The 23,050-nt window shown below is 40.7% G+C and overlaps 1 protein-coding gene across 4 annotated transcripts in view; it reads left to right on the forward strand.

Moving 5' to 3' along the window:
• The window catches only part of LOC142152769 (rap guanine nucleotide exchange factor 6-like), a 536,756-nt gene that overhangs the window by 422,914 nt on the left and 90,792 nt on the right, over positions 1 to 23,050 (forward strand). For 3 of the 4 annotated variants that reach the window (XM_075209755.1, XM_075209754.1, XM_075209756.1), the window contains 3 exons: positions 9,877 to 10,097; positions 11,777 to 11,962; positions 14,487 to 14,618. In XM_075209755.1, the coding sequence (XP_075065856.1) occupies positions 9,877 to 10,097; positions 11,777 to 11,962; positions 14,487 to 14,618 (539 nt within the window). Of the gene's footprint in view, positions 1 to 9,876; positions 10,098 to 11,776; positions 11,963 to 14,486; positions 14,619 to 15,104; positions 15,430 to 23,050 lie in introns of those variants that run through there. The other variant, XM_075209757.1, reaches the window with a different exon arrangement.

Raw genomic sequence — 23,050 nt, forward strand, 5'->3', positions numbered from 1 at the left:
CAGTCATTACTATATTGTGCATGTCATTGTGGATCAAGTTCAAGGTGCCCGTGTATCCTCTGTATTGCAGTCTCTCCCCGTGCTCCTCCTCACATATATATTCAGTGGTACAACTTGCTAGAGGCAGACCACTGATCCCTGTTTCCCATGTCACCTGTTCCAGTATCCTCTCACATAGCAGTGGTACAACTTGCTAACGCAGACCACTGACTCCCCGGATACCTCCACTTGGATTCCATTCCTTCACCCAGACAGCGGTACAACTTGCTAACCGCAGACCGCTGACTCTCATCACCTCCTCGTTTCTGTTGGACATTCCTCCTCACTATAGCAGTGGTACAACTTGCTACCGCAGACCACTGACTACCCTCACGTGTCCTTTGTCCATACAGTTCCTCGTGTATTACTACATATATATCACCAGTGCTGCTAGTCATAGACTTTCCTGAGCATCTCTATCATCTGCTGTCTCCTGTTCCGTGATCACCCTGCTACCAGAGTACCATATTACCATCTATACTGCTCTGGTAAGCTTATCACCTGGTGATCCCTGGGTAAAGACTCCTAGTGCCCGTGACAGATGGAGATAAAACTCACATACAGAGAAAGAAAAATTAACTGTTATCTTCCAGCCTGCTGCTGGGAACTACAAGTCCCAGCATTAGACTAAATACAAATTAGCTTCAACATGCTACTATCAATCAGCACTCCGGACATATTTTTTCTCTTGAAATATTGAAGTATTATTGAAGAACCTTTTTATCAATGTTACATACATTGCCAGATAACAAAATACAGAGTACTTCTTATTTCAACACACTGAAATCTTTTACACAGAATAAGGGAGGGGCACATTTCACTCTCAGCTGCGCAGCATCAAACATACATTTTTAGTACACAACCTACTTGATTCATTATTTTAGTTATTATATCATTTAGCTTGTGATACATTTAGCCTATCTACATATTTTACGACTTTCTAGATCTCTTAACTTTCCTTTGCCACCTCAAACTATCTCTTGGGGTTTGGGCTCAATGCCCCTTTGTTCTTGTCACATTACCACTTGCAACACCCTTGTTTCTCCATTAACACATGTCAAATCCTTCTTTGGCTATCCCCGCTTTCTTGACAAATTACTTGCAGACCTATTCCCCACACATCCTAGAAATCTGCGCATCATTTCTATGGGGGGGGTTGCTGTCATCTATCTGCTTACTGTATATATTCCACTATAGTGACATTACTTTTGATTCCCAATAGAGACTATGGTCTAATTTCTGTGGGTTGTCCCAATAGTGAACGTCCCGTTCTGTGGACTCCTAACATTGAATGTCCGGGTCTGTGGGCTCCGTACACTAGATTCCCCTTTTGGGCTCTGTGCACTAGATGCCCCTTTTGGACTCCTTACACTGGGTGTCCGTGCAGAATAGCCTGACAGCATCTGGGACGAAGGTCTGAAAACTCTTTCTAAACTTCTTGACAAAGTTCTGGGGATGGTGTATCACACATGCACTCAAAATTCACTCATCTTTCAGAAATCTAATTACCAATACAATTACAATAAACAAATTGTTAGTAACTGTATAATTCTGAGACTTACAGATCTGCGTGCCTGATACCCTAGACGGACATGAGGAAGCTCTAAACAGAGGAGCCTGACGAGTAGAAAACTCTACTCACCCGGGTTATAGTCAGAGTCCTGTGTCCAGGGTGACCTCCAGTTCTGTCTGTTCTTGGCTCAGGTCAGCAGTTTCAGTGTGGACCTCCATTGCTGTGGAATCTAAATCAGATTGTTCACCTCTAAGTGCCAGTTTATCAGTTATGAGCTCATCAGCTGGAGAGAATTAAATACACTGCATGGTTTGAGTGTACAATAAACTCTGCTTTATTAGTTACAAGTCCCTATCTATATAGCAAAAATCACGTATTGCAGAAAACTACGCCCCAAAAGGTTTTAACCACTCATGCTCCCTTTACACAGATGTTAGTACATTCTCTCATTATCAGACAGGAATACTCCACAAGGGGGAGGGGGTGTGGCTTATCTCCTGTCTGCTATGTCCAAGGTTATAAGCATAGCCTTGCAAATAATGAATTACTCCTACAAAACTTGTGCATCTAATTTGTATTTAAGCTATAACAGATCAAAATGGCTATAAGGCAACAAGATGGCGTTAGCTTAGCAAATTCACATTTGTTATATATATATATATATATATATATATATATATATATATATCTCAAAGACAAAAGGAGAGAGAAGCGCCACGCATAGTGTATTAAATGACCAACAATTAGTCTTCTCAGTGTGACAAACAAGTGAATTGGCCTCGTACCAAAAAACGAATAATAAACAGCTTATCTGTAATTAGATTCCCGACATCCTATATAGTAAAAATCCTTGATGTCCAGTCCTTATGGCAAATTGATCCATAAAATTTTTTTAATTACAAAGGTAAAATAAAATGTAGTACTACATACCCGGAATCCTCTTGAAAAAGTCGAGTGACGAAACGCGTTGAGGGGGATAAGGCGTTTTCTGATTCTTTCCGTGGATTACCATATCTACCTCAGCCAGGTGGTTTTGAGAGATCCGTGACTACCATCAGGAAAGATTGCAGATAAGCCGATATATGTTATATATTATGTACGGGCGCATTTTATATATATAAAATTATTTTACCTTTGTAATTAAAATTTTTATGGATCAATTTGATATGAGCTTATGTTGGTACCCACTTTTGAGGAATTGTTGGTAGCCTTATTTGGCATACTACACCATAATAGTTTTGTTCTGAGTCCATAGCGATCTGAATATCTGGAGCCATAAGGACTGGACATCAAGGATTCTTACTATATAGGATGTCGGGAATCTAATTACAGATAATCTGTTTGTCACACTGAAAAGACTAATTGTTGGTCATTTAATACACTATGCGTGGCGCTTCTCTCTCCATTTGTCTTTTAGAATTATTTGGGCACTTGCAAATGAGTGCTTTTTTGAAGAGCTGCCTGCTGCGTAAATTTGTATGTTTTTTATATTCTTATTGTGTATGAGGTACACATATACGCATAAGTATTGTCACAATTTGGTGTTTTTTATATTAATGCACTAAGCGCCTTTTGCTTATTATTTTTATATATATATATATATATATATATATATATATATATATATATATATATACACATACACATACACACTTTACTCCATCTCTGATACGTAATACCCATCCAGTTCTAGACAACAATAATAACAAATCTGTCTCTTGGATTAATTTTTTTAGAAAGTCATTGTATTTATTTAACCGTGTCTCATCTGTTTTGTCACAAATTTCTCTCCTGTCACTGTTACTTCTCCTAGCCCCTTTCTCAGTCTGATTTCTCCATTTTTATCAATATTCTGTCTAATCTATACTCTCCTTAGTGCTCTGTCACATTTCTTTGCCTCAAAACTTGCTCTCCTCATGTGTCCCTTAAATAAGATCTTTCCGTCTTTTGTCTTTTCATCAAACCACTCCTCACAGTTTTACTAGCATTCCATTGCTCCATTGCATTCTGAAGCCTGTCGCTACAGAGCAAAAGATGGCCGCCGACACCTTTGCTCCATCTAGAAATGCTACCCCGAGTAGCAAGTTATCACATTAACATTTTGTATTATGTTAAAATGTGTTTGTCAGGATCTGCCTGCAAGATGGGTGTGTTCTCTTTTCCCTTATATATACCTGTCACTCCCAGCACACATTGCAGGTTATTGATGTTACACTCTGTGGTCACTTCCTCCTGCCGTGCTTCTGGGTTTATGCTGTTTGAGATCTTTACTTACATTCTGCTGACCCATTTCATCTGTGAAACTGGTGTTTACCCCTGCATTTCCCTGTACTTGCTGCCTGGAATATTTCCACACCTCCTGTTTACCTGCAACTGCTGTATACCTGTCACGAGCCGCGGCGGTACTCACAGCCGCCGTGGCTCGCTTCCTGCCTGCCCCAGCGTCCCGGCCGTCACCATGACGACCGGGACATCACTTCCCCTTCTTACCCGGCCGTCGCCAAGGCAACGGCCGGACGCCTGTCATATAGCGCTGCGTCCCGGCGGTGTTGGAAGCCGGGAGCATGCGCAAAAGAGGACACAGCCTGTGGGCTAATTAATGGGGACTAGTTACAGGCATTAGTCTGCATCTGTGTGCACCTATCAAGGACTAGCCCTGATTGGTATGGTGCTATGTTTCTCATTAGTCTGCAGGGGTGCATGTAAGTTTTGATTTGGCCAACTGTATATTTAAGGCAATGAGGTCTGCTGCCTCATTGCCGGTTATAGCTTCTGCACTCCAGTCTGCTGACCTGCTTGTTCACGTTCCTGTCTTCTGAATCGCTACTGATTTCCCGTGTATGACCCTTGGCTTTGAATTGGACTTCGCTTGTGTATCCTGTGACCCTGATCTCTGGCCTGTTTACCGTTTCTGCTATCCGCTTGTGACCCCTGACCTCGGCTTGTTTACTGGTACTGTTGTCTGCTGCCGACCCTTGACCTCTGCGTGGACCTCACTCCGCTTGCCTGGGTTCTCCCCAGCTGGTACACACTTCACGACCCTCTGTCAGTCTGCGGCCCAGTCTGTCCCCAGACTGGGCCGCACCTCAATTTGTAAACCTTTTAATTGAAATGTTGATAAGCACATGAATATGTCTGGATAGAGTCCCGTATGAAAAGACACACTCGGGTGTATAGTATAATGTTCAATTTCTATCTTAAGTGGACAAAACGAATTAAAACCCCTTAATATTCTGGTGTCTTCATACGCGCACCTCCAAGCGCGTGTCGGCTTGTTAAGTAGTATGTCTCATCCAGGTAAATCCTAGTATAGTGATGTTTGGGTGCCTTCACTCTTCCCATAGAGCATACATATAGATATATGGCTCACTGACGGAGCACGCACAAAGGTAATGGCAACAAGCAGATGAAATACGTAACACTTAAAAAAGTGTGCAGTACTTAGCTTTACAAGACGTTCTTTGTACCGGATAGAGCCGTTATACGGCAATCCTCGTGGAGATGTACCAGAGAGTCCTCAAACATTACCCCGGGTAGAATGGGTGGAGACAGCAAGTCAGCTGATGCCAGAGTAAGCAATCCTGACGCGTTTCTCGTGATTAACACGGTTTCATCAGAGGAATGATGGTGTTGTGTTTAAGACCTACTATTTAAAGCCACTCAACAGATCATATGACGACCTGGGGCCAATAAGAATGTAATCCCGATCGTTAGAATGATTAAAGGTAATGTGTAGATAAATTCTGATCCGGATAGTCTTGATGATTAGTAAATATTAGTGTACATATGGAAAATAGGATTCCTCCAGATATAATAAAGAAATCAAAAACATTGCGACTAAATCGAATCATCCAAACAGTTACATATATACAACTGAAATTACATAAAAAAAAATATATAATAATACACATCTAAAAGAAGAAGTTTGAGCTACGTAGTTCCCAATTTGACAGCTTAATAGAGCTGTCAATTGATCCCATTGAGGAATGAAAAACATACAAATAAAATTTAGTCAATTGATAAAAAGGGTATATTACCCATATGATATCTTGGTACAGCTCACTACCGTGAGACAACCAGACCTGGTGTTTCTTTCTATATTAACTTAATTAGCAAATACAACTTGAATAAGGTGCCAGATATAAGTATAATGATGACATAAATACTCAGTACCCTTGAAAATATAGAAGATCTAGAGAGAACTAATTTGCTGGGTCAATCAAATATGGTTAAGAGATATGATAACAAAGATGCTAAGAAAGATGGGAGATCTCTAGTATTTATTACACAGTATAATAGCTATGCACGGCTGATACAACATATTGTTAATAAAAATTACATGATTCTGGCAGCTGATGATCTCTTAAGTTCATGCATTAAATGTACTAATAATGTTGTTTTTAGAAGATCACGCAATCTCAAAGAACATCTGGCACCTAGTTTTTTTAATTCTAGGGAACAGAGTAAATCATCAACTAACCCTGTGAAGAATACATGGCTATCTACTAGACCAGAAGGCTTTTATCGATGTGGCAGGAAAAAATGTCTTACATGTATATCTGCAGATCACAAATGTTCTTTCTTTACCTCCAATACATCAGGAGAGAAATTTCAGATTGAAAAAGTTTTAAATTGTCAATCCACATTTGTGGTGTATTTGATCAATTGTTTCTGTGGATTACAGTATGTGGGTCGTACAATACGTTCAGTAGGAGTGAGATTTACTGAACATCGTAGAAACATCCTTAAGAATATGAAAACCCACACATTATCATCACATGTTAATACTTGTAGAAACGGTTCCTTAGAAGGTCTTCAAATTAGAGCAATTGAACAAATAGACATTACCCCTAGAGGAGGAGATAGGTTCAATCTTTTATGTCGCAGGGAAGCCTTTTGGATATTCAGATTTAACACTATGGTTCCTCGGGGTTTGAATGATAGTATAGAGCTTAATAATATCTAATCTAGCTTCTTCTACACTGCTTTCTGGTTTTGTTCATTGTTGATTGTTCCATCTGCACATATGTTTATACAGATATGTTTATGTCTATTGAGGTCTATTATGTAATTCATCATACTGAGTATTTATGTCATCATTATACTTATATCTGGCACCTTATTCAAGTTGTATTTGCTAATTAAGTTAATATAGAAAGAAACACCAGGTCTGGTTGTCTCACGGTAGTGAGCTGTACCAAGATATCATATGGGTAATATACCCTTTTTATCTATTGGCTCAATTTTATTTGTATGTTTTTCATTTGTTAATGGGATCAATTGACAGCTCTATTAAGCTGTCAAATTGGGAACTACGTAGCTCAAACTTCTTCTTTTAGATGTGTTTATTAAGATGTATTATTATATATTTTTTTTATGTAATTTCAGTTGTATATATGTAACTGTTTGGATGATTTGATTTAGTCGCAATGTTTTTGATTTCTTTATTATATCTGGAGGAATCCTATTTTCCATATGTACACTAATATTTACTAATCATCAAGACTATCCGGATCAGAATTTATCTACACATTACCTTTAAATCATTGGAACGATCGGGATTACATTCTTATTAGCCCCAGGTCGTCATATGATCTGTTGAGTGGCTTTAAATAGTAGGTCTTAAACACAACACCATCATTCCTCTGATGAAACCGTGTTAATCACGGAGAAACGCGTCAGGATTGCTTACTCTGGCATCAGCTGACTTGCTGTCTCCACCCATTCTACCCCGGGGTAATGTTTGAGGACTCTCTGGTACATCTCCACGAGGATTGCCGTATAACGGCTCTATCCGGTACAAAGAACGTCTTGTAAAGCTAAGTACTGCACACTTTTTTAAGTGTTACGTATTTCATCTGCTTGTTGCCATTACCTTTGTGCGTGCTCCGTCAGTGAGCCATATATCTATATGTATGCTCTATGGGAAGAGTGAAGGCACCCAAACATCACTATACTAGGATTTACCTGGATGAGACATACTACTTAACAAGCCGACACGCGCTTGGAGGTGCGCGTATGAAGACACCAGAATATTAAGGGGTTTTAATTCGTTTTGTCCACTTAAGATAGAAATTGGACATTATACTATACACCCGAGTGTGTCTTTTCATACAGGACTCTATCCAGACATATTAATGTGCTTATCAACATTTCAATTAAAAGGTTTACAAATTGGCACATGCATTGATATGAGCAAGGAGCTTTCATAATCTTAAAGGAGCTGTACCATCTTTAGTCGGTGAATTCACATTACAACTTACCTATAAATACAAACCTCGTGACTTACAACATCATAGAGTATAATTTCCAACTTCCATATGGTCCGGACCACTGTTTGTATGACTAATGCTGAATTTGATGTTTAACACTAGAGGCAAAGTGATTATTTATATCAGGTGGTTGTCTAGTCACTGATGATTTTATATGTTTACTGTTTTAATATGGTATACCATTACCAATAAATTCATTATTATTTAGGTGTACAGCCTGCAATTTACTTTCTGCTGGATACTGCGCCCCTTTATATTTGTTTACTCGTCTGGGTTTGGGGGATTCAGTTGTCCACCGTAGGGAGCTGCGGTCCAACAGTTTTTTTATTAGTGATCCATAGCGCCTAACTTTTTTGTTTGTTGTTCTCACAGTGCTGTCTGCCCAGAGGCTTCTCACAGTGCTGTCTGCCCCGAGGCTTCTCACAGTGCTGTCTGCCCAGAGGCTTCTCACAGTGCTGTCTGCCCAGAGGCTTCTCACAGTGCTGTCTGCCCCGAGGCTTCTCACAGTGCTGTCTGCCCCGAGGCTTCTCACAGTGCTTTCTGCCCGAGGCTTCTCACAGTGCTGTCTGCCCAGAGGCTTCTCACAGTGCTGTGTGCCCCGAGGTTTCTCACAGTGCTCTCTGCCCCGAGGCTTCTCACAGAGCTGTCCCAGCCAAGCCTGCCGTCCAGGCCGGGCCTGCTGCCAAGCCTGCCGCCCAGTCCGGGCCTGCTGCCAAGCCTGCCGCCCAGTCTGGGCCTGCTGCCAAGCCTGCCGCCCAGTCCGGGCCAGCTGCCAAGCCTGCCACCCAGTCCGGACATGCCCAGTCCGTTGCTGAGAGTGCCAAGTCTGAGCCGTTGCCTTTCTTTGAGGGGCACATTTCCCAACTTGGCGCCCTTCTGATATTTGCTGCTTCTTATATTCCCTCCATACCTGAGCTTGTTAACAACCCTAAGAGACAGGTACTGTTCCTAATTTCGTATTTTAGAGGGGAGGCTTTGGAATGGGCAAACACATTTATTGAAATGGATCATTCCATCCTATCGGACTTACAACTGTTTGTTGAGGCAGTGATCAAAAAGTTTTCTCCAACCCCTGCAGTGCCATCTTGTGGGTCACCTGTGCTTTTGGCAACACTACCCAGCACTACAGCCCGAGAACTACCTTTGTGCTCCACCCAGTTGGCTCAGGCCCCAATTCCAAAGAAGTCTCGTAAGAGAGGAGGACGTAAGAAGAGAGGTGGTTCTGCAGTGCTTGAACTGGCAGCTGGCATGGTCTCCTTTGTCTTTCTGCCCATGGACGAGGACTTTTCTGCTGGGCCCCCTATTGTGAACTATGATTCCGACGAATTTAGACATTTTTGGTAATTGGGCGTCTGGAATCCTTCCTAAGGGGGTGGGGGGGTACTGTCAGGATCTGCCTGCAAGCCCCTTGCAGTGCATACTGCTTTGCCTGGCAGCTCCTGCCTCCTGGACTATTAGACTTTATTAGTGTGTATTTGCAGCAGTACCTCTGATCACCAGAGGTGCTGCTATCGTGCCTTTCATGTTTGCGTTAGGGGTTAACCCGTTCTCCAATTATCCCATGCACCTGGGTGTGTTCTCATTTCCCTTATATATACCTGTCACACCCAGCACACATTGCAGGTTATTGATGTTACACTCTGTGGTCACTTCCTTCTGCCGTGCTCCTGGGTTTATGTTGTTTGAGATCTTTACTTACATTCTGCTGACCCGTTTCATCTGTGAACCTGGTATTTACCCCTGCATTTCCCTGTACTTGCTGCCTGGAATCTTTCCACACCTCCTGTTTACCTGCAACTGCTGTAAACCTGGTAATTACTGCAAGCTCATTATTACATCATCTGTTCAGACTCTTTAGCAATAAACTTGTATGCTTTTTCACCTCATTCGTGGCTCCTTAGCTGTATTCCTGCATTGATTCGTGACAGTGTTACTCTTCATCAACACTTACACTGCCATGTAGAGAAATCTGCTTTTAAAGCATTCTCCTTAAATTATAATAATGAATGTAAATTCCCTGAACCACGTTTATTTTCCATTACTGTATTACAGATCACTGAGTCAAGGAAGCACAAACTCAAATATGCTAGATGTTCAAGGGGGAGCTCACAAAAAACGGTTTAGGCGGAGTTCCCTTCTCAATGCAAAGAAGTTGTATGAGGATGCTCAAATGGCCAGGAAGGTAAAACAATATCTCTCCAATTTGAATGTGGAAACGGATGAAGAGAAGCTCCAAATCATGTCATTGCAATGTGAACCTGCCTACAGTACTTGTGAGTATGTGTGCCTGTAAACAAATTCGTAATGGTGTTGAGGTTCGAAAACCATAATTTTTAAGCTTTGCTGTTCGATAGGATGAGATTATTTGACCTGTTAAATAAAGAGTCTAATTCTGATTTTTCTATTCGGACTACATTGATCAACCAGAAAATTGAAAATAAAAATTAGTTAACAAAACTACATAGGACCTGATTCATTGAGAAAAGTAAGGCAAAAAAAGGAGTACATTTGGTTCAGTATTTAACTTATGCGCAAAACAGAAAACTAAGTTTCACCCCTTGCATTGTACCATGGTTTTGTCCAGGAGACTTAAATAAGAAACTTCTTAATTTAAGTACCGTAATAAATCAGGCCCTTTCTGTTTTTTCATGTAGCACACAAGTACCTGATGGCTTTATTTGTACACTGAAGTTTAAAGTTGATCTAAGACATGTCCTTGCCAACTATGCCCCCAAATTTAAAATTGACCACCCCTCCAATGCAACATAGTATTGTCAAAGTGCAAAGCTACTCTTTTTTTTTTTGCTTTACTTTCCTTAATGAATCAGGCCCATAAAGTCATGCAGTGTTTGATATGTAAATTTTGCAAATTAAAATGATAGTAACAAAGTAAATGGGTTCTGTATTACCCCAGGAAAAAAATTCCCACTACTGATACAAGTTTTTATATAGTTTTAAAGTGAAATGTTGTTAATGTTACATTATTTTCATTCATGGAATTGCAGCATGTATAACGAATTTAAGAAGAGGAGATATGAATGGGCAGGGCAAGGGTACAAAAAAAATGTGTGAGGAGAAGCCAAAAGACACAAGGATGTGAATCTTGATTAGAGATATTCTTGTATTTAGTGCATTTATTATATTATTGAGGTCAATAGATGTGTATGATAATTATAACAAGGTGACCAGATTTCCTGGGATGTATGTTTTTGATCATGTAAATATGATTTAATTCTATTCACTTTGATGAACTATTAATTTCAGTTCAGTAACACACTGTATTTGAATGGTTTGGAAAAAGGAAAGACCAGGGGCTAGATTTACTAAACTGCGGGTTTGAAAAAGTGGGGATGTTGCCCATAGCAACCAATCAGATTCTAGATTTCATTTATTTAGTACCTTCTACAAAATGAAAGCTAGAATCTGATTGGTTGCTATAGGCAACATCCCCACTTTTTCAAACCCGCAGCTTAGTAAATATACCCCCAGGAATGTTTTTGAATATTAAGATTCAAAATGTAATTTATCAATTTACCAAATATGGAAAAATGTGACTTTTTGATTAGTCTCTCCAACATACAGATGGAGCGTAACAGAATATTTTATGAAGGTTTGTCGGAAACATTGGTAGTAGATTTTGTATATATTGTCTCCAATTTTTAAGGATATGGTTCTTCCTAAATGAGTAACCAATCATCTCTGTAGCCTAAAGGGTCTAGGTCCCTCTTCTAATTATTTTCTTGTTTGTAAGGAGCATCAGGTAAGAGACTGCTACATAACAATGTGTGGTTTCTAGTGTCATAGAAAGTTTACTTATAATGTGTCTATTTATAATTAGGTAATCTGTGTAGCAGGTCTATTTACTTATTTGTGTGCATAAGCTGGCAGATTTTACTATTGTTATGTGTTTTTCTATATGTGCAAAATTTTAAAATAGTATTTTATTTCCCAGTGACCAAAAATTTAAGTGAGAGAAGATGTGCAAAATCTGACATGTCTCCAGTACTGTTGAGGTCCATAAGCCAAACAAAAGCTTATATACACCAACAAAACAGAATGAGCCAAGTACTACAAGTTCCTGTAGTAAACCTTTATCCTGTTCGCAGAAAAGGACTTACCAAGGAAAATGTCCCATGCAGTAAGAAGCAGCTGAATATATATATATCACCTGATACAGAGAATATATAAAAATCTATTGTGCGTTTTTAACAGTCAATCATAAAGCATACAAAATAGAAATATATATAGAAAATGAATATACCTTTGAACTTAATTGGTTTAAAAATTTATGTAAGCAAGTTGAATCAAGTTCTCCTTGCACTGATTATCTCTTTCAATGCTTTCATGACTTCCTTAAGGCTCATTTATGAAAAATCAAATGTTTTGTGCTTACTACTTGCATGGACTTGCTTTTCAAGATGGCAGCCGTGCAAATGTTTTTCATTGGCTGGGCTTGATAGATTATGAATGTTCGCTCTTAGAGTACACTAGACTCATACATGTACTTATGCACCCACATGAAAAAAACAGATTTTGTTTTGCAAAACAGAACATGGAATACAGGGCAGTACAAATAGAGTGCAATAAATTACAAACTCAGCTGAGAACAGGTGCACAGGGTAAAGAGGTAAAAGTGAGAAAATGGGAAAGGGATGGAGGAAGGTGGGGAGTGAACTAAAGGAGGCTGAACCTGTGCCTAGCAGTATGGGCGTCACTAACAGGATCAGGGCATTGATGAAATAGCAAAGGCAAGTGAGAAGAGGCGAGACAGGGACAGGAGTAAAGTGTGGAGGTGTTGAAAAGAGGCTGGGGAGCTGAAGGCAAAAATAAACAGGAGGAAGAGGACATGGGAATAAGAGGGCCCTGCTCAAGGGATCTTAAAATCTAGAGGGGAGGAGGATACTGACAGGAGACACGGTGTGGGGAAATAGGGTGATGGGATTAGAACCCTGGGGGGAGAGATGAACAAGAATAAGTAGGAGCAGAGGAAGAATGAGGGTGAGGTACAGAATGGCTAGTGGAGAAGGATCGTGAAGAGGTGGGCAGGGGAGAGGTTAGACAGAGGAAGGCTAGGCTTCCCAGAACAGATGGATTTTAAGCCATATAGTTTTTAGTTAGGGAAATTTTACTTCACCGAGCTGAGTCCATTGCTCTGTTCTTCTGAGTATGCCTGGAGGCTGATGCATGAACAGTGGAGTCTTGTTTGGGCTTTGCGTTCTACCGGATAAGAATCACAACAAAACTCTAGACCCAAATGCTGCTCTATAGTGCATGTGCCAGTCCTCAGGCATATTCAGAAGAGCAGAGCATGAACCTTCAGAGTTGTCATTCATTTTTACTGCTCTGAAGATGCATTGACAGGCTCCCTGTCATTGTTAGGCTCGATAGCAGCTGCATGGTCTGCTACCACAGCAGTTATGCCCCCGAGTCAACAATTAGCAGAATTTAAGCAAGCTCTTTCTTTGAGAAAACTGATTAATTCAGTGGTTCTCTAACGGTCAGCTTTAGTGAGCTTTCCATTACTCACTGACCCACTAGCCTCAAATAGATGGCAAGACTAAAAGGGACAGTTTAAAAAAAAGAAATTTTAAATGCATAATAAATACACATGAAGCTAAATTTATCTATGAAACTAAATGTATCCATTGTGTTTATTATGTTTGCATTTGAATGTTTTCTTTTAAACTATTTTAAATACGTTAATATGTGAAATTGATGGACAAATAACAAAATAATTTGGCTATCTATTAAGAAAAGTATGACATAAGTCTCAGTGAATGCATTTAGTTTATAGCGGTAAAGCTATTTGGTAATCTTAAGTACTTAAGTAATGAAAACGTTGGGCTACATAGGAGATGTAGCTGCTTGATTGTAAGTGATCAATCAATTAACATTGATTGCACTTGTTGGATCATCTTGTTTCTTATGAGCTACACAGAGGACCATCATTTTTAATATTATTATTTATAAGACACCACAATGTTCTGTATCCCTGTACAGTAGGGAAGTAGAGCAAATTACAACTGTGTAAAGGACTAACAGGCAAAGTACTGGACATTCAAGAAGCACAATTCTGTACATAAGACGTAATATACAATGCATATAACAAGTGTCATAAGGAACATGTAGGAGGCAAGTTAAAATAATGCACAGTTGGATGAGGTGGGTACAGACAAGGACGGAGGGAGGGCACTGACATGAAAGCTTACCATCATATTTGATCATCCAGTTCTGCAATTAATTGTGCAGAGTAAAGAAAAATTACTTGCTACAGCGATTAATCAATGGTACAAAGGATTCTAGGGTGTGTTCTCCTTGGCTTTCTTGTGAGGCATGCGTGATGCTAGGAGCTTTCAAGGGAAGTAACATCAAGGAAAATTAAGATACATATTTATTAGTAAATTGAAATGAATCATGTAAAATTGCATAGAATTACATATTATTTTCAGAAACTAAAAATTAGTGGCCTAAGAGTTCATGATAAGTAGAATGTATATCTTACAATATCTATGGGCAAAAAATATTTTTGCTGCACCTATACCCACTAAATGATGCATGCACTTTAGGCCATACCACAATAACTTACATATTTACTCTAAATTCCACTATAAAACTTGACACAGTACAACTTAGTTAAGATAACGATCTTATTTTCTTTCTAGCATCAGGGTTACATCAAAAAAGTGTCAGTATGGATGAAGATATCACCATCAAAACACAAGTCGATATTATGTCAGTGATTTCATTGTTGCACTCCAGCCCTCCTGCTTCCCCTGAAGAATCTCCATGTAAAGGTATATTATCAAGCTGGCATAATTTCATTGTCGGGCAAATGCCACTTATTTTGTTATGGTGCTTTTGGAAACCTGTAAGAATTTGAATGAAATTTGCTTTGAAAATGTTTGTATCTCATTTTGTTCAATTTAAAAGCCTTTGGGCTAGATTTACTAAGCTGCGGGTTTGAAAAAGTGGGGAAGTTGCCCATAGCAACCAATCAGATTCTAGCTGTCATTTTGTAGAAGCTACTAAATAAATGATAGCTAGAATCTGATTGGTTGCTATATTCAACATCCCCACTTTTTCAAACCCAAAGCTTAGTAAATCTAGCCCTTTGTCTTTGACTGGTGAACATTAAAACTAGGTTTTAAAATAATGACTGACATCGAAGAAATAACATGGTTAATAAATGTACAGCCTAATAAAACCCTCTAGTGTATATTATAAAGATATTAGAAATCACCTTATGAAGTCATGACACTGTGGGTTGTGTGTTTTAACAGGTCAAGAAAATCTGAGGTGCATTGTAATATCCATAATAATTTACAGTAAGGACATTAAGCACTAAAAGAGTGATTGTAGCAGAGAAAGCAGCATTACACAGGATAAAGTCAGGCATGTGCCTAGTCATTCTGAACAGGCATACTTCTGGTACAATCAAAATGTACGGGAGTAGTGAACATCATAAGAGGCAAGTATTTATATTTTGGTCATTATTACATGTACCATTAAGCTAAAGGCCACTCATTAAAAACTACACAGCAAGAAAATTAGCAGTTACTCTTGGAAGAACAATGGGAAAAAATATGCTATGAATGTCAGTTCACTTAGTAAGCTTTACACATGTCAATATGAAATAAAATTCTTATGACACACTCCACTCTGAGTCCATTATTGTAGCCAGTACAGACAATGAGTCAATTCTGGTTAAGAGAATACACAGCAGAACCTTCCTGATGGTGGCTTGTACACTCAGCAAAGTTGAGATGACTAGCTTACACATCAGAGGCCCATTCTGGCGGCTAGTATTTATGGCAAAGCCGCATTCTGGTAACTAAGTTCATGCCTAATAATTATATGTCACCATTCATGCAGAGTTTAAAAATAGGGAAATGGACATTACTATAGAGAGGGTTTCCCCAAGACGTAATAAAGGAAGTGTAAAGGCAGAACATGTCTGGATAAATCTTTATGTAGCAAAGGTGTAATTGTGACAGGATGGACTGCCTGTGCCACCCTGTCTGTTGTTGCTGGGAACCAGCTGGGCTTGCCACCGTTCCCTTTCATTATTCCAAATGCGCTCTCTTGCCGCAGTGGGAGGGGCTTACACATGCTGCCACCACTGGACTCCTTACCGGCATCCAGTACTGGGTTTCTTCTGGGCAACTGATGCTGCAAGTGTACCCGGTTACTGGTATACCTAGGCTGGTACTCCTGACCTCTTACTATGGATCAGGGTCGCTGTGGATGGACCCCCCCCTGGCCTATCACACTCCCCAGGGCTGCATGGGTAGCAGGCAGAGCAGTGGTACAGGAAAAGCTTGGGTCCAAATCTCAGAGACAGGTGGAGAAAGGATTAGATTTAGGGTCTAATCTGCAGGTCACAGGAATACAGCAATATTGAAGTTGTTTTCAAGCAGGGCTTTGAAGCAAGGTGTTTATTTGCTCTTCACTGGTTAAAGGTACCAGTGAGCAGGTCAGATGAAATCAGAAGAACAAGTTTTGAATACAAGCCAGTGCCTTTTATACAGTTCAGACACAGGCTATTTTTTTTTTTTTTTTTTTTTAAATCCAGTATTTTTATTGAAATTTTTTAAGATATAAACATACTAAACAACAAAAAGAAAAGAAAAACAAACGAACAGGCTATTTTTAGAATCAGGATGTAACCTGTTTACACAAACACGGATTTACATGCAATGCAAAGCCAACCATATTTACCACTTATCTATGAAATTCTTAAAACTTGCTGTGATATCCTGCATCTTATTTCAAAGGCAGGAGACCTACTAGCAAGTCAAAAGGTCTAACTGGCATGAATACTTTAGACAGTCACAGAATACACATTCCCAAAGAAAAAGTACAACTCTCAAACAAATCATTTCCCCACATCACAATACACAGAAGACTTTGTAAACAAAAACTCATGGTATCAGATATATACATCAGAAATGAGATTTGCTTTAGAAAGGTTAAAATATAAAAAACTAATTTTCTACTCTGGTCTCAGAAATAACAATTTTCTATCTCAACATATACACAGTATCAGACATAAGTGCTTGTGCAAATATATAAATAAGCGCCCTGTGCTATCTCCTTTAAATAAATTCATACCATATGTTATTTATGAGTGATCCAGTCACAGTAGTAAACAGTGTACATTATTGTAAATCAAATAGCACCATAAGCAATCACATGAGCATAATTGCAGCAGATATCTAAATGAATACACATTAAAAAAAAAGCAATACAGTAGCTTAAGGACTTTGTAGTAAAGCTCAAGTAGACGCAAGTGTTATATTATATATACAGTTCTGATGGTCCATAAATGTACAAAGTCTTGGTGAGTGCAAAGTATATTTTCTGCAAAGATAGTACAGTTGTTCAGTGGTGTGATAGAATTGGTTCCACTAAGTGTAAAGTAAAGTCTAATTAATGAATTCCAATGGTCAAATAAGTACAATTTAATAATAGACCCAGGCTCCAATAGACTCTCCTGGTATGCATCAATACCCATGCATAAAAAGTAAAGTCAATATATCCCTATTATGTCAGTGCACTCATCCGGTGTTGTGGTGGAGACATTCACGCTGTGTTGTCTCTCCACCAGCAAGCCAGTGTCACTGATGACCGATGGGGATCTATTTAAATGGCTGGAGACCCGTTCTTAAGTGTGGTACACTCCATGTAATGCAAGTGGTTATCTTCCTGGAACTTTCTTTACCTCTCTCAGATGAGAGGAAAAATGGGCAGCACGGTGGTTAAGTGCTTAGCACTTCTGCCTTACAGCACTGGGGTCATGAGCTCAATTATCGACCATGACCTTATCTGTGATTAGTTTGTATGTTCTCCCTGTGTTTGCGTGAGTTTCCTCCGGGTGCTCCAGTTTCCTACCACACTCCAACTGCAACTCGTAATAGTCTGTCACGCTGTGTCCCAATGGTTGTTGCATGTGCCGTCAGGTGGGAAGCCGCAACAAAGTAGATGCTGGTCCAAGTAGTCTAGAGGAAGTTTTCTTTCAATACCTTGATAGTCCAGATGTGCAGATGGTGTAATAGCCAGCTGAGTATGGGTGAAATCAGGAACACAGTTGTGCCCTTATATTAAGGTTACATGTAAAAAATGTAATTTTGCCATAGGGAATCTGTGAGAGGGGGGGCATGGTGTTTGAGGGTCTACATCTTAAAAGGTAATAAAGCTATTAAACTGAAATTTGGCATGCAAAAGGAGAAATGTCCACAGGTGCCGCATGTGAAATTTCAGAAAAAAAGAATAAAAAATGACAATTTTAGGAACAATCTAAAATTCAAAATCTAGCCGTTTTTTTCCACTTCCTGTTTCGCAAAACTCGCCGTTTTTCTGGGATTTTTGGGAGAGCGTAACTCGGTGTACATTTAAAGACACGTGGTAAGTTTTTTTAGAAAGCTATTAGGGCTGAGGATAGCCTTTGAGGGTTCACAAGTTTGAGAATGTTACAGGTTTTTTTACAATTTGGTAAAACATGCCCCATTTTAAAGATAGGGGATTTCAGAAAACTTAATGTACATGTCAGATAGAGTCTTGTGCTGGGTGTAGTATATGTGGCTTCACTTGGGAGCACAAATATGGCTGTGTGTTCCCCCCACATACCGATTTTGATTTGTAAACTACAGATAAATTACAGATATTTACTGGCTGTAGGTGGGCTCGTTAGTGTTTTGGGTCTGAGAGGGGGCACACTGTATAATTTTTAGCCCTGGCACCGCATTTATTTCAAAGTTTATTCCTCAGTGCGATGCCAGAGGAATGGATGGGGAATGCACTCAGCACTCCATTCCGGCAGCCGGAATGGATGGGGAATGCACTCAGCACTCCATTCCGGCAGCCGGAATGGATGGGGAATACACTCAGCACTCCATTCCGGTAGCCAAAATGGATGAGGAATGCACTCCGCGCTCCATTCTGGCAGCCGGAATGGATGGGGAATGCACTCAGCGCTCCATTCCGGTAGTGGAATGCACTCAGCCATGCATTCTGACAGCCGGAATGGATGGTGAATGTACTAAGCCATCCATTCCGGCAGCCGGAATGGACGGGGAATGCACTCAGCACTCCATTCTGGTAGTGGAATGCACTCAGCCATGCATTCCGACAGCCGTAATGGATGGTGAATGCACTCAGCCATCCATTCCGGCTGCCGGAGAACAGAAGACTGCAATCAACAAAGGCCCCCCCCCCTGTGCAGAAGAATTGTAGAGATTTCAAGCATGGACATTTGTAAGTACAAATTTATTGGGGACAGGGGCAAGCATGGACATTTGGATACAAATGTATTTTTGAATTAGTTTACAGCCATTTTTGGATTGAAAGCTGTGAAAAGAAAGAAAAGAAAACGTCATTGGATTTATTCTTTTTAATAAAGTATGTGGTGTAAATGAGGGTGTTTACTGTCATTATTGTGGGTTTAATATTTGTAATAAATGTTAGTGGTTGTAATGAGGGTGTTGTTATTTTGTTAACATTTTATTTTGTGGAACTACAGGTCCCAGCCAGCCCTGGGTGTCAGGGCTTGTTGGCACTTATGGTTCTCCAAGTGCCAACATGCCCTGGCTGCTGTGGGTATGCTGGTGCTTGTAGTTATACAAGTAGCAGCATGTCCACACTATTTAGGGCAACCTGGCTGGCTGGGACTTGTAGTTCCACAAAACAAAATGGCGTCTGTTTGTTTTTTTATGACTTATATCGCCGTTATTACCCTACACCCACCGCCCAGGGGTGTAGGAAAAGCCCTTATGCTATCAGCACTGGGCTGGGTGTTCCTAGGGGGGGGCCGCTCATTTTTTTTGGTGGACCCCACTCCCTAGGGAATCCAGCCCAGTGCTGAACAGCCTTGGGTTGGTTAGTCATTATGGCAGAGGGACCCCTGCCGCGTGTCCCCTGCTATAGTGCCTCCAACCTCGGCTGGTTTGCCTAGTGCTGGTTCCATGAAAATAGGGGGGACCCCACTCAAATTTTTTCCCCGATTTTCACGGAACCAGCAGTAGGCTGGCAGCACTAGGGTTAAGACTAAATAGAGGGGGGACCCCACGCTTTTTTATTTTTACTTTGATCTATTTTTAACACTTTTGAAAGCTGCATGAGCTCTAGCTCTATTGCAGAACAGTGTTACAGTGATGTATTTAAACAACACGCTGCTAGCAAGCAGCATGTTGTATCTGGCGTGTTTAAAAGCAAACTCTCCTGAGTTTGCTTAATCGCAGCTTCATACATTTGAGACTTGTGTAGCTGCAGTGGCAACAGTCGGGAGTTTGATCTCTATCGATTTTTGCAAATAGCGATTTTGACAGAAGCACAACTCTGGCGATTTTACATGAAATCTCAGCTTCATAAATCTGCGAGTTTCAACTCTCCCAAGAAAATCGCTGGGTTTGCAAAATCGCACCTTGATACATTTACCCCCAGGACCCTAGTATGACAAGCGATGGGAGATCCTAATTTAATGTGTCAGCATGCTAGCGATTTTCTAATTGGAAATCAACTATTATTTGGAATGCTGGAGGGATATTACTCTAATACTGTAAAATAAACTCATTCTATTTTGTCTGGTCTGTTTTGGTACATTAGATATGGTCTAGGATGCTTATGTTCTGACTATCTCCGATGTATGTGTAAAACAGAGGATTGATTGATTGACCAATTACTATTCATGCTCTCGTGTTAAGTGATGTGTACTTAATATAACATAATACAACATTGGACATTGATGCTCTTTTGAATTAACATTTAGACTTAATATCGCAGCAGATATTACTAGATGACTTATGAAGAACATAATTGTCAGGGTAATAAGATTGGACATTTACAACCCTCTGATTTAACAGAGATATGTAGATGACAGCAACTGATGAACTCCAAAATTGGATCTAGCAGCAGTATGATATAATCATATTAGATGCATCCGATCCCCTTCTCTGCCTGTCATCCGATCCCCTTCTCCTCTGCCTGTCATCCGATCCCCTTCTCCTCTTCCTCTCATCCGATCCACTACTCCTCTGCCTCTCATCCGATCCCCTACTCCTCTGCCTGTCATCCGATCCCCACTCCCTCCCCACAACAGTGTATTTGTGATCCTTTGCCCCAACACACTGTTTGCGATCCCGATCCCCCCTCCCTTCCCACAGCAAATTTGGTGCACAGGTGTGACGTGAAAGAAAAGCTGGTGCGCAAGGTATGATATGTGAAAGAAAAGCTGGTGCAGAAGTGGTGATGTGAGATAAAATCTGGTGCATAAGCAGTGACAAGTGAGAGAAAAGCTAGTGTGAATGGGGGTGACGTGAGAGAAAAGCTGGTGTGCAGGGGGTGACATGAGAATAAAGCTGGTGCACTTGGCAATGGCATGTGTGCATGTGATCACAAAGCTGGTGGGCATTGGGGTATGTGTGAGAGAAAGCCATGCGCTGGAAATGGAGGGTGCTATGTTTACAGGGAGTCTTCGAAAAATTAATTTATCAAAACTGTAGTGGATAGGTGGGACAGTCATCCAACAGAGGTGGTAGAGGTTAGTATAATAGAGCAATATTAAAACTCTTGTTTTTTAGGGATTAAGAAAAATAGTGGAAATTAGATTTAAAGTAATGTAAAGATAAAGTTATTTTTAAAGGCCGTACAATTTTAGGCTTATAAAATTTATTATCAATATTTTTACTTTACAAAAAGCCATGAAATTCCATAGACAAAAACCTTACAGTTTAACATGTCCGATTAAGGTTCCTTACACACCATCTAAAATGTAAGAGAACTATTGAAACTCTTCCACTCAAACTCCGAAAAGCAATGAAATTACAACGATTAAGGCAGAAACCTTAATGGACGTGTTACTTGCGCAATACAGACATGGTATGCCATCACATCCTGTGGTTAGCTGCAGATTCAGCACTATCATGGAGTGAGATTGCTGTCACTCACAAAATGGTTGATCTGCTAATTCACAGATTTGTGTGTTCACTGGAATACACATATGCAGTACTATTACATTTTCTTAATTTAGTTTTATCGTAGTTTAGGGCCTGCGTGTCTTAGAAAGAGACATTAGAGCAACTTCATAAAAAAGTAGAACTACAAAATTGCATTAGAGTTTAATTACATTAAAATTGTGTATAAGTTTAAGTGAAGCCCTAAGCTGAGGGTAATTAAAATTTTGTGCTATACTTCATCTGCACTGACATTAGGGGTTAAACAATTTGTGGCAGCCAGCCTATCACTCCCGGGGGGAGTGGTTTTCCAAGAGGACATAAATTACCTTGGAGCTGTGGGCTGGCTCTCTTAGTCCCTGGATGTCAGATAGGAGACAGCTGCAGCGTGGTGGAAAGGCATAGTATCTTTACTTGTTTTCTGTCATTCTTCAATGCTTTCCCTCTCTAGCCTTATTTATCCTTGTTCTAATTAAACTTTTATCTTCCTTATTTTTTCCTCCTCTTTAATTTCCTCCCTTTTGTGTGCCTCTCTGTTGCTAGCTTAAACTCTCCTGTTCCACCCCCTCCCTCTCCCCCCTACACAGCCGTCCAGCTCTCTCACCTCCCCTAGATTAATTCCCAGCAATTAGTGTTAGTGAATTCCCCTTCTCACCGTCAAATATGTCACGTCCCCGCCGCTCAGTAGGTCCCCATGCCCGCTTCCTAGACAGCGCTGTATCCCCAGTAGCTGAACGGGCGGGAGCCCCGCCCCCCACGGATGCTGCTGCGGCCATCTTGGATTTTCAGCAAGCGCCTGCCAGCGGTGAAGGGGTGCCTGTCACCGCTGCAGGCGCTGGACCAGTGTCGGCGCCGGAGCTCGCTAGGAGCTCCAGTGGTCAGGGGGATCAGAGGGATGCCAGTGTTGCGCCTGTCAGTGGTGGCAGGGATCCACTCACCACTGCAGGTGTGGGCAATGTTGCAGCGCCGGAGCTCGCTAGGAGCTCCGGTTGCCATGGAGTTAACGCAGGGGGCATTGTGTCTTTGGAGGGGCCTGTGGGCGGTGGAGGGGAGCCTCACACCGTCCCAGGCTTAATGGCTGATTTGGCACCAGGGCTCACTAGGGGCTCTGAGGGCCAAGTGTTAAACATTAATATCAATATTATTATTGATGAGCCTGTCAGCGGTGGGGGGGAGACTCTTACCGCTGCAGGCATTGTTGCTGGATCAGTCTCTGAAATAAATAGGGGACCCGGGCGCCAAATAGTTAATCCAAGCAGTCACATTAGTGGGGATGTGCC

The sequence above is a fragment of the Mixophyes fleayi genome, chromosome 4 (genome assembly GCF_038048845.1).
Source record: "Mixophyes fleayi isolate aMixFle1 chromosome 4, aMixFle1.hap1, whole genome shotgun sequence".
Taxonomy (NCBI): Eukaryota; Metazoa; Chordata; class Amphibia; order Anura; family Limnodynastidae; genus Mixophyes; species Mixophyes fleayi.